Here is a 16,630-nt window from a genome sequence, read left to right on the forward strand (position 1 = left end):
GGGGCCCCTGTGGTGCGTAATGATGGTTAGGTAGTCTGAGGTCAGCCCAGGGATGGGCAGGACTAGGTCTTGGTCTACTCACGCCATGCCTCTCTTGTGTGGAAGCAGAGGACACTGGATTGGGGACAAAAAAAAGACTAAATAAGATGCAGGGTTTTGCTTTGTTGTTGATGGTGGTTGTTTTGTGTTTATTTGTTTTTTACTTACTGTATTCAGAGTAGTCCTATTAAATTTGTTTTTAAAAATTTATTTTTATTTATTTAATGTATATGAGTACACTGTAGCTGTCCTCAGACACACCAGAAGAGGGCATCAGATCCCATTACAGATGGTTGTGTGCCATCATGTGGTTGCCAGGAATTGAACTCAGGACCTCCGGAAGAAAAGCCAATGGTCTTAACCTCTGAGCCATCTCTCCAGCCCTGGATTTGTTTTGAATCCTGCTCCATAAAGAACACTCCCTGCACCTGCCTGAAACAGAACTCTCACGAGAACATCCGATCTAGGCGCCCATGCATGTATTTGCTCTAAGTTGCCTCAGCTCTGTCTCTGCTGAGACAGCAGCTTCCTTCTCTCCTCTCAGCGCTGATACTGAAAAGCCTATTGTCAGTTCATGGGTTGCTGCCCTTTAGGACCTGCATGGCCTGCAGGCCTGGCCGGATCAGTGTAATTCTGTTCCTTCTGCACACATCGGTCCCAGCATCTGCTGCAGGATCCCTGAGGGAAATGTCTGCCTCCCTGCAGATTCTGGAAGGACCCTGAGGTCTACCACAGGGAAAAGACAGGGATGGAGGTCATGAGGAACTGAAGGGTTTGGTTGGGGGATGCCTGCAGGTGTTTGGCTCCAGCCTCTGGCTCAGGGAGGTCTACCTTCCTGCCCACCTCATCTCTACTTACCGTTTCTCAGGTATTCCGCAGAGCATCCTTGGCTGGAGAGTACCTGGCAACTCCTGCAGCCTGTGCAGTCTGGGTGCTCCACGCATGCCAGCAGGAGTTCAGTTTGGGGAATGTCCAGTAGATCAGAGCAAGGCAGAGCTGGTCCAAGCAGGTAGCATCTGCGGCTCGGGAAGATATCCTTAGCAAGTAGCAGCCTGCACCAGTGTTTGGCGATGTCTTGTAACCTGTCCTCCTGGGTACAGGGGCATTTCATAAGTCTGTACTCACCAAGTTACCTTCATTGTTTCTTTCTAGACCATAGGCCTGGGTGTGTTTGTGCCCCAGCCCCAACCCTGTCACTGCCTTGGTCTGCAAGTCCTAGCAAGAAGGGACAAGAAAAGACAGAGACTGCTGGCGTCCACAGACATAGCCCATGGCTTTTTTTTCTCCCTCTGCCCACATATCTTAAGCTCACTTGAGCCCCTTACCAAACCAACAGATCCGTTTCTTTGCAGTTCCCTATTTGCTTTAGAGAAAAAGAAATTAGATACTGTTCAAAGCTGGGTCAGGACAGTCCACCTGATGGCATGTGACAGCTAGTTTCCTAGCAAAGTACAGATGGCAGGACTCGGGATCTCCCCTTAGCTGGCTGGAGCAGCTGCCAACCTGCAGAGGATTTGGTGGGGTCTGTGAGCAGGGACAGGCACAGCCTGATTGTCTGTCATGTGATAGGTTAGCATAGCTATGTAGACAAGACCACCACTGGGACTCCCTCAGCAGCTCCTCCCTAAGAGTGACCCCCAAATATAAACTTTAAAAGCCGAACATAAGTTTGGAGCCTATGGGCCACAAGAAAGCTTCCAGTCTTCCCTCAGAGAAAGAAGGAGAGATTTTTATCCTTCCTGGGCTTTATTCTTCTGGCTACGCCATAGTTCTATTTCTGTCTAATGTTGAGGGACAAGCTAACTTAGCACCTCACTGATGCACAGAAATACACCTCCAGCCTGCCCTGAGCCTGTGATAGTCTTTTGTATCTCCACACTGTTTATCTTTGTTGAACTACGTATAAGGATGAAAACAGAGGCACCTGGCCTCTCTCCACAGGGTATTTAGTGTAGGCATGAATGGTTCGCAACCTGCTTTTAATAAGGGTTCAACCTCTCCTCTAGGCCACCACCCAGCAGAGGCAGTGGAAGAGAAACGTTATTAGGATAAAAGTTATTAGGAAGTAGACCTGTTCAGTAGTAGTTCTTTGGGGACGAGCTGGATCTTCTTGGGCAGTCCCAAAGCAAACACCAAATAGGACTCAGCAGCTGCAGACAAGTCCTCTAGGCAGTCAGACACCAGGCAACTGTAGTGCAATCCTGAAGAAACCACCAGGCTCCCCAACCTGCCTGAGGTGAGGCCACCACAGGAACCTCACAAGCAGTTCTTGAGCTAGATTCTTTCTCAATGGCAGTTACCGCAAGTTGAGCTCAACATTACCATTTTAAGGTGAACCAACACATGTGTGTCTTTAATAAAGAATAGGGGGGTGGAGCAAACCAAACCAAGGCTCAGTGCTCACCTCCTGCTGTCCGTGGGGGTCACATTTACACTCCTTCATCACAGGTCCTTCCACATGTCTGCTGAGTCCAAACCTCCTTTCACCTGTGTCTTCCACGTGTCTTCCATAGTCTTCCACATGTTTGCTTTAGCAAGACATTGTTTCACCTGGTGACCCAGCAAAACTTAATTTGATATAACTAGTTTTCCAAAGAACTAGACGTTTCCACTTCAGGGTATGGACTTCAAAAGTGAGGTTGTCAGCTGATTATGCAGCACCCTCCGCCTCAGTGGGACTGGGCTTCTGCTCCTGGGATGGCCCAAGCCAGATGGCGGGAGGCTTTCCACACAGCAGGCCTGTGTTTGTCCCGGAATCTCTGTTAGACTGCTGTCCCTGCTTACTCACTCCTCACTGAAGCCCTGCGGTGCTGTGGACTGACCCTTGTGTACCATCCACACCAATTCTCTTGGCTGGTTGGGGTGGATGGAAAGGACTTGACTTCAGGGAGGTTGGGGATCTGTCTGGGCTTATAGCTGCTTTTCAGAAGCAAGGGATTACTATATCAACCTCTTCAGAACTGATAACCAGCAGCGACAAGAGGGAGAGGAAGAGGAAGAGGGAGAGGAAGGGAGAGAGAGAGAGAAGGGGAGAGAGAGGGAGGGAGGGAGGGAGGGAGGAAAGAAAGAAAGAAAGAAAGAGAGAGAGAGAGAGAGAGAGAGAGAGAGAGAGAGAGAGAGAGAAGAAAGAAAGAAAGAAAGAAAGAAAGAAAGAAAGAAAGAAAGAAAGAAAGAAAGAAAGAAAGAAAGAAAGAAAGAAAAGAAAGAAAAAGAAAACATAACTCCCTTTCCTGTTCAAGGGCTGGGGTCACATCTGCTTATTCTGCCCCTGCTGCAAGCTATGGTCCAACCCTGATTTTTTTTATCAATTGAAAAACTCAAGTTTGACCTAAAGAGGGTTAATTATCAGGAAAAAAAAAAGTACTGTGGTTTATCTGATAGCAAATCAGCTTCCATTTTTCTTTTCTTTGACACTTTTTCTTTTCCTTCTGTTGTCTTTCTTTTCTTTTTGAGACAGCATCTCTCTGTAATCCTGACTGCCCTGGAACTCACTGTGTAGACCAGGCTGGCCTTGAGCTCACAGAGATCTGCCTACCTCTGCCTCCTAGTGCAGGCAAGCATTACAATACCCATCCTTTTGTTTTGTTTGTTTGTTCAGTGACACTTTCTTTTTTCCTAAGGCGGCGGGAGAGTAATGAACCCTGGCTAAGGGGGAGAGCAGAGCACATCCATTAGTAAACGGATTGGTCAAAACTATTTAAAAAACTCGCCCTGGGCTCAGAGTGCATACGCGCTGTGGTGCGGTGCATACCCGCCGTGGTGCGGTGCTTGCCTGGCATGCACAAGGCCAGCCAGAGCTGAGAATGCTACCACGAGGCTCGGCTGGCTTCTTCTGCTTATTCTCGGGGCTTTATTTTTTCAGATTTTTAGTAATGAAGATATAGCGCTCTTATGAGTAGAAAAGGCATTAAGAACATATTTCTGCTCTCCATAGTTGAAAAAAATTAACCAAATATTAGTCTCCCTAAAATTGCTCTCATATATATTGCTGTCCTTCCTATAGAGTGCGCAGACTCTGTCTCAGTTTATGGGGGAACGGAGTGGAGGAGACAGAGCTGCCTTTATTTAAAGAACAAGAGTCCTAGGGAGGGAGCAATGACTCCTGGGTAAGAACACTTGCTGCCCCTGCAGAGCACTGGGTTCAGTTCCCAGCTCCCACACTGGGTGGATCATGCCCGCTGGTAACTCCAGCTCCAGGGAGTCCAATGCCCTTGTCTAGCCTTGGCAGGCACCTGCACACATGTGGCATACATACAGGCGGCATGCTCACACACATACATACATTTAATAAAAGAATTTCTAAGACATCAGAATCCTCTTTGGGGAACATTAAACATTTCCTCTCTGCCCTACTCCCTGCGATACAGTCTAGAACTCCAGGTTGGTTCATTTCACCGTTGTGCCCTATTTTCCAGCCTTTGAAGGTGACGCTTGGCCAGATCTCTGAGGTTCTCTCTTCTCTTCGCAGGTGTGGGAGTCACTTCCGGGGTTTCAGCTCACTCCTCCAGCACTTCCGGTGGCAGCACCTTGTCCCCCTTCCAGCATGCTCACAAAGGTGAGGAAGGCACTCAGCTGTGGGTCTTCTGGAACTCAGGGAGCTGAGAGTGAGGAGAGAGAGGGGGCAATGAAGACAGAGCCCTTTCCTCTTGTCACTTCCCTAAAGTGACAGAATCACATGATCGCTGCATGTGATTACTACTCCATGGGTATCCTGGTGCTCCAGCCACCTGGGCAGGGTAGGAGGTGACAGTCGGGAGCCAGGGTCAACAGTGATTTACACTTAATACTCATTTCCAATGGCTTTTATTCTCCCTAGCTCATTAGAAATGGAAATGATGAGGAGGGGCACTCTCCTCACCCCCATTATGTTTCTCTCAGTGCAAGCTTTTGAGTTTAGTTCATCCCTTCTCATAAAGACTCATAAAACGCACAAAGGAGTTGCTCCATGGTTTTAATGCCATCTGATTTTTAAGCATGCTTGGGGTTGGGTCTCCGTGAGGCTTGGGATACCTTTAAGGATCCTCAAACCACCAGTATGCAGCCTGCTACATCCTGACCCAAGGTATGAGGGCAGCCATACCTACCTCACTTCCCCCGGCACTCGGGACTAGCATGCAACGGAGAATAGTAAGACATACATCACCCATCTCACCCCACATCATAACACCCCACAGTTACAAACACACCAGATAGCATCAAGGAGTCTCAACGTCCTCAGTGGACTCTGCACATCCTTCCAATGGTCCAGGGTGCCAGATGCCCGTCACTGCCTCTTTGGGTGGCAGGACATTTGGATCCTGCTTCATGGAAACCAGATGTCCTGTCTAGTTATTTTGGAGAACTACAGGAAGGTTTCAGATAGACCACCTGTCCAAAGCTCCATCAGGGAATCAAGCAAACAATTCCAGGAATAAGCAGCAGCTCAGCAGAAGTGGAAACAGTAGGGGTTGCTGGGTCCGTTCAGCCCTCTTTACCCTGGGGCTCTTGTTAACACTCTGAAGATGAGGTGCCAACTACAACCAAATCAGGAATGTAACCTCTAGCCAGAGGGGTGGCCTTTTGCTTGGGAGTGCCTGGACGCTTCCAAGACAGATACTTGTCCATGGGCCTCTCTAGCCCTCATCTTTACCTTTCTCTCAGGATCTCAGGGTAGTGGTACTAAGAGTGAGCACCTCAGGAATGACTTCTCGTTTTGCATCCTGATCTTCCAAGTACAATGCACATACGCCCAGTGGGCAGTGTGGGGGAAGCTGATGAGGGGTCGTGACCTAGCAGCCAACACACAATTGGAGGGCCAGGTCCTTGGGCCAAGTGTGATCCACCGAAGCATTCCTGTGATTGGGTCTCGTGGGTGCTGTGGCTTGGAGGAGGGGGCCTTCAAACTCATTTATCTTCTTCTCCTTGATGTTGGCAGAGCTGTCAGGCCAAGGACACCTGGCCACCGCCCTGATCATTGCCATGTCTACGATCTTCATCATGTCTATTGCCATTGTCCTCATCATCATGTTCTACATCATGAAGACTAAGCCGTCGGCCCCAGGTGACATCCTTGTACCACCCATGTCCCTGATCCAATACTCGGTCTCCTTCTCTGAGAGAGCCAGGGAGCTCATGCCAACCTTTCTCTCTTTCTTCAAGCAGCCTGCTGTAGCAGTCCCCCAGGAAAGAGTGCAGAAGCCCCAGCTAACACACACGAGGAGAAAAAAGAGGCGCCAGGTCTGTACACATAGCCCACGCTGCCCCATGCACCTTATCTAGCATGAAGGTGGAATATGTGCATCACCTTGTCCTCAAACCTGCCAGCTCAGCCTCCTGACCACCTGATTCCAGGCTCCCTGGGGTGGCTGGTGTACCCACTTGTTCTTTCCCCGGGTGGGGACCTGGTCCCCAAGGATGTCTACTAAAAAGGAAACGGGAAGGGAGATACAAGTTCAGCACCACAAACTAACTCTCACCAACCCCCAAACTCCATTCCTACAGACAGCGTGGTGACTTTCCCTGAGAATGGTGAGTTCCAGAAGTTGACTGCAACACCCACAAAGACCCCCAAAAGGTATGTGGAACAGGGACTCATCTACACCCACTGCTAGGTTGAACAGTCCCAGTCCCAGGGACGGAGTTATCAGCTGGGTCCTGGTATGTCCTTGAGCAGGCAGGCGAGCTGTATCCGTGAGTGTACTGGGTGCTGGTGCCTGGTCTAAGGATGCTTCAAGAATATTAGAGAGCAGCTTCCCATCAAAGGGGGCATTGTAAACTAGCATTGATTTTCTGTTCCTCATTGACTACAGGAGCTGGGGCAGGTGTAAAACCTGCCTGCTACTCCTTACTTGTCCATTCTCCCTGCTCCCAATCTCCCAGATGCCCCGAGCCCTCCACCCTTCTCTTCAAACTGAGAAGCCAGTATGAATCACAGGTTACATACATGCCAGTCGGGTTCCCACAGCTGCCAGCAGTGCTTACACTGCTTTAAAGCCAACAACCCCAGCCCCAGGCCTGAGACTGGTCTTGCCACACCCCTAAGATGCCATCCCCACTTCCATCACTGGACCAAGATCACACACCAGTGATCAACAGAACTGGAACCAAAGCCCAGAGTGTCAACTATTTATTAAGGGTTGGTCTAATAAGCCTCTGGGGGAAGAGATTTACCTAACCATATTTTAGCACATTTTCTAAGCACTGGGCTATAGAACTTACCTCTGCTTTAAAATCGACGGAAGAGGGAAGTCATTTCCTATTGTCCCCTTTAGGTAGTCATCTGAACTTGGTCCTTGCACTGGTTCTCAGCAACAAAGCATATAAACCCCTTTTCTGCTGGGTCCTGCACTGTGGCCTTATAGACAAGTATGGGAAGGACCCCATCTACCCAATGCTGGTCTTTGCAACTAGGGTGCAGCGTTCCCAAGTGTTGTTAAGACAATTTCCAGAAGAACAGAGTGCCAAACCCTCCTTCCTGACCCAAGACAGGATCTTCCCACAATGACTCACAAATTCTTGCCAAGCCTTTCCTACTTGAGAATAAGGACTCCAGCTACCTAGATCGGGTTCAGGCACTGAGGAGGACCAGCCCAGGGCTCTCAATACTCCTAGCACAGGCATCTCTGCACAGTTGAGGTGGGTAGTAGATGTGAAACTACTCAAGGCCTTGGAAAGGACTTAGTTCCCACAGTGCCTTAACTCTGAGCATTGTTCAGACTCTGGGACGTTGTGGGCTGAGCCCTGTCACACGAGGTGCCAAGGTTTGAGGAAGGGCTCTAAGTATGATGCGATGCCATTTGCTCCCAGCTTGGCCCTTCTATCTTTCAGGACTTTTTGTTCTTAAAAGTAGCAAAGAGAACAGGCAAGGATGTGCCCATGGCTTGGGTTTCTCCTGAGGAGAGAATTTGTGGGACTGGACTTGGGGAAATATCTACTCTTTGCATATATAAATATTACACTTTTGCTCTAAAAACAAGGTCATGAGGCTTTGTCCCTACAAACAGCTCTCGGGTCTTGGAAGTGGGACTTGGGAGCTATGTGGTGACCTATGGAAATGTCATGAGGTGCTCTGTAAAGATACCATTATGTTCTTCTATTTGCCTTCCAGAATTACTGATGGGGGAGGGCCAGCCATCTCCCTCTTAGGCCCTCAAGCATAACAACAATGTGGCTCTGTTAGATGGTTTCATACCTTCTTTTCTTTATTTTGGCTCCAGGGCTGTGTTTGCATATGGCCTCCACTGCTAACAGTAACACTTAAATATAATGTGTGGCAAATATAATCTTGTTTTCTAAAGTTCTTTAGCCAAAGCAAGAAAGTAAGCAGAATGCTTTGAGAAAAAAAATACTGTTTTGCTTTTATCTTGAATAGTTTAAGGGCGTCAGCTCTAACCCATGGGTGCCAGGTCTTGTGTGATCTGAGCTATGATCGGGGAGAAGCACCCGAGGCTAGGTGCACATGATCACACACCCTGCCCACCCTTAGGAGCTCTCTGTAGCTCCCACAAGGCTCATTCTAACACCACTAGTTAAGAGTGCACTTTTTTGTGTGTTCTTGGATCCTCTAGAAACCTGGTGTGGTTTGGGCTCCAACCATCTAATCTCAGTAACTTAACACCAAGACCCACGGTTGCACCTGCCTTGTTGGGGTTAAGTGCATGAATCTAGAACACACTCTGTGAATCTTTACCAAGCATCTGTGGCGTCACAGTGTGGAGAGATGTTCAGGTGCAGCCCTTGGTGGTGTCCCCAGCCTCTTGGAACTCACAGCTTCTTGGGAACCCCATGTAGACATCTATAGGCCACTGAGTACCAGAATTTCTTGTTTGTCAGGAAACTGGATGTGCCTTTCTCACCTCATGTCTCCTTACCTACAGCTCATACTGTGTAGCAAGTGCTTCGGGAACAAGACATTGTACCACACTGCCCATGCCTGGGTAACAAGATGGGTGCCGGGACAGCTCATCGGGGTTGCAGTTTCTCTAACAGGTTCTCTGTTTGTTTCCACAGTGAGAACGATGCCTCCTCTGAGAACGAGCAGTTGCTGAGTCGCAGTGTGGACAGTGATGAAGAACCAGCCCCAGACAAGCAGGGGTCCCCAGAGCTATGTCTGCTGTCGCTGGTTCACCTGGCCAGGGAGAAGTCTGTAGCCAGCAACAAGTCTGCTGGGGTGAGGCTCTGGCAACACTGGCTATGTGTGCACGGGGGCGGTGACTTACAGCCATCAGACAAGACATCTTACCTTGAATAAGCCCCTTAGGGCGCTGTTCCTCCCAAAGGTCCCAGAGAGGAGGCTGGGCAAAGTAACAAGTTAAAAAAGAAAAGGAAAAAAAAGAGGAAATTGATTTTAAACATACTGCTTATACACAAAAGAGAAAAGGGTTTTTTTTTTTTAATTATTGTAGCTGGGCGGTGGTGGCGCACGCCTGTAATCCCAGCACTCTGGGAGGCAGAGGCAGGCAGATTTCTGAGATAAAGGTCTGCTCTACAGTGTGCTCTACAGTGTGAGTTCCAGGACAGCCAGGGCTATACAGACAAACCCTGTCTCGAAAAAACCAAATCCAAAAAACAAACAAACCAAAAAAAAAGAAAACCCAAAAAACAACAAAAAAAATTATTGTAAATGCCAGAGAACAGAAAAAAAACCTTCAAAAACATACCATGCATATCTAAGCAGTTACACACACACACACATACACGCTCACACACAGTGTATGTATCTGTGGGTTCTATTCAACATACATATAAAAAAGAAAACGGTACTAAAGATGCATGCTTCTTATTATAATTAATCTGTAAGCCATGTAATGCAATAACTATTTGCATAATGGTCCATGTGTTAGTTGAAATAACTTGAAGATGATTTAAAGCACATAGGATGATGTGAATAGGATTTATGCAAATAGACATTTCCATAGTAGTCTTGAGTAACATAGGCTTCTGTGCCGTAAATGTAAACACATGTGCATACACATATACATTTCCCTTACATAGCAATAGACTCACATGTATAAATTGTTCAGAGGATTTTATCACTAAAGCATGCTATGTCTGTGGCACAGGGTGTGCTCTGAAACCCTGACATACATACATTCCTTCTTTAGTCTGTGCCTTGGGTAACCCAGCTAAACCTTGCGGCAACATTGTTGGTAGGAAAGAAAATTCCCACTGAGATCCTAGATCTGGCCTGGTCCTGTCCTCTAGGTGTAGTGAGCTAAAAGACCTAGAATCTATGCTACCTGCCACAGGCATGGACTCTGTCACCCAGGACCACCTAGCTTTCCCTGAGCTTTCTGCCCTGGAAAAGAGAGGCTTCCAAAGCTCTGCTGGCCTCTGTGCACATGGCTGCCCTGGTGGCCATCTGGTGGCCATTCTTCTAAACAGACCAAGGACAGCTCTGATTTTGGTGTCCTTTTTAACGCAAATGGCACCTCTGGTGTGCACAATGGGGGTTGGCATGGAAACCTAGGGACAGTCTTCCTCTTGATAACTTTGGGTTGCTTCTACCTAAGGCCTTGGCCCAGCAAGTATGCCTAGCCATCAGGACCAAGCCAGCGCAAAGGGGAAGATTTGGAGTCTTTCCTCTTTCTGAACATTGTCTTCCTTGTTCTTTATAGATCCAGAGCCGAAGGAAAAAGATATTGGATGTGTATGCCAACGTGTGTGGCGTTGTGGAAGGTAAGGGACTAGAGAACCAGTTAGAGCTGGATACGGTGGTGTACCTTTAATCCTAGAACTGAATGTGTGGTGCACATCTTTAAGTGCACATCCCAGCACTTGAGAGGCAGAGGCAGGTACATCTCAGTGAGTTTGAGGCCAGCCTGGTCTACATAGTGGGTCCCAGGCTTATCCGGGGCTACATAGTGAGACTCTGTCTTAAACAAAAAAAAGATCCATTCAGGGCTCACTTCCCTGATAAGCCCTCCCAACCCTACTGACCCAAAGCCAGGCATGGAAATAGAATCCTAAGTGAAAAACCAATCAAGGACATTCATCCATATCTAATGGGGGTTGTCAGGATGGCTAAGTAAACTGACTTCCAATGTGGAGGGGAAGGGAATTTGGTTCCTGGCTTAGGCTGAAGCACCCCATAGTGCTTCCCTTGCAGGATAAGAGACAGCCCAGCGTGGGTGTTGATGGGATACAACGAAGGGGTCCCATAGTTCCTGTGCCTGTGTCGGTATTGTCATCATGGAAACGTCTAATGGCACCCAGTAGTCAGTGCCAATGGGTACATGTTCTAAGAAGTGCATAGGTTTGAGAGTTGCCTTTGTGTCAATATTAGGTGTACAGAAATGTAAACAAAGAATACAGAAAATTAAAAAAAAATTTAGGTTCAAAAAAATATTAGGTGTACAAACACAAACAAAGGTGGTAATGGCATCAGCAGATAGATCCAGAGTCTTCTGTCATTGACAGAAACGTTGTCACGTAAAGGGCATGGCTTGTGCCTAGAAGCTGTTCTCTTCCCTCTAGAGCTTCACGAGGCAGGAGGGCTCTCCCCTCCTTCCAGAGCAGCCACGTGAACAGCCAGGTCAGGCAGGCAGGTAAGAAGCAAGTGGATAAGAAGCAAGAACATTCCAGTCAGTAATCCTACATGCTACAAAATCCAGGCCCTAAGTTAACTTCTGTTCCTCCTGGAAATCAGCTCCTCACTCCTGAGGTCAGGGGACTTTCCTGCCTCGCGCCCTGCTGGCATCTCTCCACAAAGCACCTGACCTGGTTGAACCTTGGGACTAAAGAGAGTCACATGCTGTCACTCAGGTCCCCTGTGGGAGAGGTGCAAGGCCCTAAACCGGGGCAAACTGGTTAGATGCTCTGTTTGGCCTGAAGTAACCACTGAGCAGGAATTCCAGGGCCAAGAATTCTTCTTGGCTGCCTTCAGGAACCTGGCACGGCTCCATAAGTGCGTGCCTGGTCAGCCTGCTTGATCGGGCTTGGCACATGGTGGGTGCTGTGGCTGCCCAGAAGAGTACGGTCTGGGAGTTACATTCCAGCAACCCCAAACCTTTGCTCCCTTCCAAAGAATGTCTTGGCTTTGAAAGATCAAGCCCACGGGACTGTGGCTTTCAAATTAATTTGAAACTTCAGCCATAAGAAGAGGGCTCTCCAGCGGGTCCTGTAGGGTAGAAGCTTCGAGTCTGTGCCCTCAGGTGCTCCTTGACAGCCCAGGCATGTGTGCCTCCTAATGCCACAGCAATAAGATGCAGCCAAGCCCGAGTCTCTAAAGCCAGTGTGGCTTGGCTCCCAAGACCATTAGAATCGCATGAAGACCTTAATACTCACTACCTCTGCCTCCCCAACCTGCTCCACCTTCCTCAAGATCCTAATGTGTTTATCATGACACCAGTTATTTTAAAGTTGTTTTTCTTTAATAATTGCAATATTCTTCCCACCCACCCCATCCCCACCCCATGACAAAGTTCTCTGTGTAACAGTCCGGGTTTGCTTGGATCTTGCTCTGTAGACCAGGCTGGCCTTAAACTCAGATTTGCCTGCCTCCGCCTCCCAAGTGCTGGGATTAAAGGTGTGTGCCACCATCTGGCTTGTGATATTCTTACCACTTGGTAAGGTAATAGGACAAAGCCCTGGGTGCACTTCTCCCAGCTTCTCCTGATGGTAACAGCTCACAAAGCCCATAAAAATCACAACCAAGGTGCTGATGTTAACACAGTAGACAGAGACCCCTTCCACCACCACAGGGGAATCTCCCGTTCTCCAGCTCCCCCAGTGCAGCCCTATCAACCACCAGTCTGCTCTCTGTTGCTACAATTTTGTCATTTCCAGATTATTAATGTCAAACTGGGGGCTGGAGAGAGGGCTCCGTGCTAAAGAGCACTGACTGTTCTGCAGAGAACCTGGAGTCAATTCCCAGCACCCACGTGGCCGCTTACAGCCATCTGCTAATTCTAGTTCCAGAGGGTCTGACACCCTTCTCGGCCTCTGTGGACTCTGTATGTGAATGGAGCACAAACATACTTGCAGACAAACACCCATACATGTAAAATATACATTTTAAAAACACTTTTGAAAGTTGAATTATACAGTATACGCTCAGTGATACACTGGATTCACATACCATACATAATTCAGTAGAGCACTCAGCTTCCTTTGGGTTACCATGTACGTTAGCCATGGAAGTCTTTGAGTAGATTTTTTTGAAATTTCTGCATTGTCTGTGCACACAAGGGCAGTTTTATTCCTTTCTAATCTCTGTCTACTTTTCCTTTTCTGCCTTCTCTGTTTTGGCATGATGTCGCATAGGAGCCCTGTGAGCTGAGCCCTGGTCCTGACCTCAGCTTTTAGCAGTGTCTGGACTTAACATCCAAGTCACATTGACTTTTGAATACCGAACCAGAACTATACAAATAATTCTCTGTTCTATTGTTGAATTCTATTTGTTAGTATTTTGTTAAGAAGATTGGTCTTGGTCTAGTTTTGATATCAGATTGAGAAATATTCCTTTCTTTTATATTTTCTGGAAGAGACTATTTAGGGTTTACATTAGTTCTTTTTTTTTTTTTTTTTTTTTTTTTTTTTTTTTTTGGTTTTTCGAGACAGGGTTTCTCTGTGTAGCCCTGGCTGTCCTGGAACTCACTTTGTAGACCAGGCTGGCCTCGAACCAGAAATCCGCCTGCCTCTGCCTCCCAAGTGCTGGGATTACAGTCGTGCGCCACCACCGACCGGCTACATTACTTGTTTTTTAAGTGCTTACCAGATGTTTCATATTGAGCTTCCCCTTGTGACGCGTGTGTAACTCTGACCAATCCCGCTCGTAGGCCTCAGCCCCACGGAGCTGCCATTTGACTGCCTCGAGAAGACCAGCCGGATGCTCAGCTCTACCTACAACTCTGAGAAGGCGGTGGTGAAAACCTGGCGCCACCTCGCCGAGAGCTTCGGGTTGAAGCGGGATGAGATTGGGGGCATGACTGACGGCATGCAGCTCTTCGACCGCATCAGCACCGCGGGCTACAGCATCCCCGAGCTGCTCACCAAGCTGGTGCAGATCGAGCGGCTGGACGCTGTGGAGTCCTTGTGTGCAGACATATTGGAGTGGGCCGGAGTGGTACCACCTGCCTCCCCACCCCCGGCTGCGTCCTGAGGAGTTTGTCTCGGACTCTCTTCCCTGGGACCGGCTGGGGACCTAATGAAGCCACTCCAGCTGTGAGTGATGCCATCGGACTGCCAACACTCAAGGCATTTCCTGGCGGGGCACAGTACTCCTTAGGCTGCCCCTAAGGAGCTCACTGTGCACTCAAATGAACCAAATCATGTCGGGGAGGACACGGGTGAAGAATCTGACCCTGTCTTTTAAGGAGGCACTTAGTGAGAGGCAGGGGGCATGGTATAGACCATGTAACCAAACCATCACATAGGCAAATGAAGAGATGCTTTTTAAAAAGGTAGCAAAAGTTTTAAGAAGGGTGATGGAGTCTCAAGGAGTTGAAAATAAGAGCATCCTAATGGAGAAAATAGCTCCAAGGTTTTAGAAAACCGGTTACAAGGTACAGACCTCCCACAGCCTGCACTGCCTCAGACAGAGAGCATGGTTTGTTGGCATGCCCTATGGTTTCAGGGATAACTGGACCTGTGCTTACAGTCACCCCCAATGGTGCAAGCTTTGCAGTCGCTAGTGGAAGAACTCACCTTGTGTCACCGACAACACAAGGTATGTCTGTCTAGCCATAAGTGTGGGCAGATTTGGTCTCCAACACCACTCCACTCGCAGGCCCAGCAGTTACAATGTGTCACGCTGTTTTGACTTCAAAGGGATAATGTGTTCTATCTAGAAAGGGAAATGGCGACTTGCTAAGAGTGTGACCAGGCCTGATTCGTGGGTGAGGCTTGAGCGAGTTCAGACACAGCATCCTGAGCCAGTGAGGGACGGTGCAGCCTGAGGTGGAGGAGAGTCCTGGGCCCCCTGGGGGTGGGAGGGGAGTCATCCAACGTGGCTGTCTCCTCCCCCAGACTTAGCCTCTCTTCTGCAAACAAGAGGTTGGTCTTCGTGTCTGTAGTCAAGAAAGTTGTGGCTCGGGTGAGCCAAAGAAAACGGAGGCAGGAAAGGAAAGGCCAGAGGAGCCTCCGTGGGCTACATACAGTGTGGGTGGCCACACGAAACGGGAGTCAAGGGAAACTCAGCCGCCATTCTCACGTAAGGGCAACTGAAGGACAGAGCGTTTACGGAGCTCGGAGCTCGTAAACAGGCGTTGCTCTTGGCAGATTCCCTTCCTGCACCTGTAACTGCCAGGAAATGGAAAACCAAGGAAGCTTTCCCGGCAGGGGGTTAATGCCAGGCGGGCTGCTGGGCCCCCTCCCGACGTGCTGACTGCAGCAGTGAAAGCTTTCCGTGAAGCCTTTGATTTAGAAGGCTGCTGGGTTGTTTGTTTGTTTGTTTTGTTTTTTTCTTTACAAGCCTTTCGACTGAACAAAGCCTTTGGAGGGGAATCAGTTGTGTGTTTAAAACCAAGCAATTTCCCACCACTGAATCGAGACCATACTGTGAGAGGACCATCATTAGGTCCTGAATTTTTAATATAATTTTCCTGCGTTTGTCTGTTCTGTGTTTTTTTTTTAAAGAAGGCATTTTCTATATCCTGCAAGTTAGTCTGCTTAATTGTCCCTTTAATTCCTCTTTGAGATCCTGCAGTGTCCCTTACCCTGGGTCTTCTGTAAGGACGCAGAGCTTCCCCTTAATTAGACTTGTAAATGTCATCTGTGACGCGTGGGCAGGTCTGGGGCAGCAGGCTCTCCTCCTAGGCTGTGGTTCTGCTGAAGAATGGGCAGCGGCGGCAGCAGTGGGCGGGCCTCTCCCTTCACCCTATTAGGTTTCAAGGCTTGAGACCGCCAGCATCCTTGTGGTTCCACTGACCCCCAGCTTGCTGCTTTAGGGGAGCTAGTGCCTCGTCATTCACTTTATTTGACAATAAATCCAGGAAGGGTTTGCTTCAGTGTGCTTTGTCGATGCTGTAGAATTCTGAACCGACAAGACCACAGTGACTCTTACTGACCAATGCTGGAACTCCATGTTGCCATTCTTGTCTGGAAACTGTCATTATTTTTCAGTACTTATAGGTGAACACCCGAGCTAGGTCTGAGGGCCTGAGCCAGTGAAGTCTTAATTGTGAATATTTTATATAATTCTGTTTATGTAACTTATTATATTTTTATAAGCTCAATAAACATATTAATAAAAGGACCTGCAGACTGGCAGCCTGTGAACACTTATGAGTGGGGCAGTATGAGTGGAAGTGAGTGGATGTTACTGGTCGATGCACTGTGTGTGTTGAGACTGTGGGGTTGTGGCCACCCATCAATGAACGAGGTTCGTGACATGTTAGAACAGAGAGGTGTTTGCTAACAGGCAGGCATATATGGGGAACGTGAAGACAACACGGGACACTCTTTTCCATGTTGCCACCATCAGTGACAAACAAACTCTGTCACTACCCCAAATTCAGTGTCTTGGAGCACAGTCATTTCTCAGTCTAGCTTTGGGGTCAGTGAGGGCCAGTGGGGTCAGCTTGCCCAGGCTGTGCTCAGGTCTCTGCCTGCTGGACAACCGTGGCCAGGGCAGCTCTGCTCCGTCAGCCTTCATCTTCTTCCACAAACCAGA

At 48.4% G+C, this 16,630-nt stretch overlaps 1 protein-coding gene across 1 annotated transcript in view; it reads left to right on the forward strand.

Annotated features, from left to right (window-relative positions):
* The window catches only part of Edar (ectodysplasin A receptor), a 76,489-nt gene extending 60,348 nt beyond the window's left edge, over positions 1-16,141 (forward strand). Inside the window, exons 6-12 of the mRNA XM_052164577.1 lie at positions 4,508-4,594; positions 5,954-6,079; positions 6,181-6,255; positions 6,520-6,592; positions 9,028-9,187; positions 10,635-10,695; positions 13,797-16,141. Of these exons, the coding sequence (XP_052020537.1) occupies positions 4,508-4,594; positions 5,954-6,079; positions 6,181-6,255; positions 6,520-6,592; positions 9,028-9,187; positions 10,635-10,695; positions 13,797-14,119 (905 nt within the window). The 3' untranslated portion in view covers positions 14,120-16,141. The remainder of the gene's footprint in view (positions 1-4,507; positions 4,595-5,953; positions 6,080-6,180; positions 6,256-6,519; positions 6,593-9,027; positions 9,188-10,634; positions 10,696-13,796) is intronic.
* Positions 16,142-16,630: the final 489 nt, after the last annotated feature.

The sequence above is a fragment of the Apodemus sylvaticus genome, chromosome 19 (assembly GCF_947179515.1).
Source record: "Apodemus sylvaticus chromosome 19, mApoSyl1.1, whole genome shotgun sequence".
Classification (NCBI taxonomy): domain Eukaryota; kingdom Metazoa; phylum Chordata; class Mammalia; order Rodentia; family Muridae; genus Apodemus; species Apodemus sylvaticus.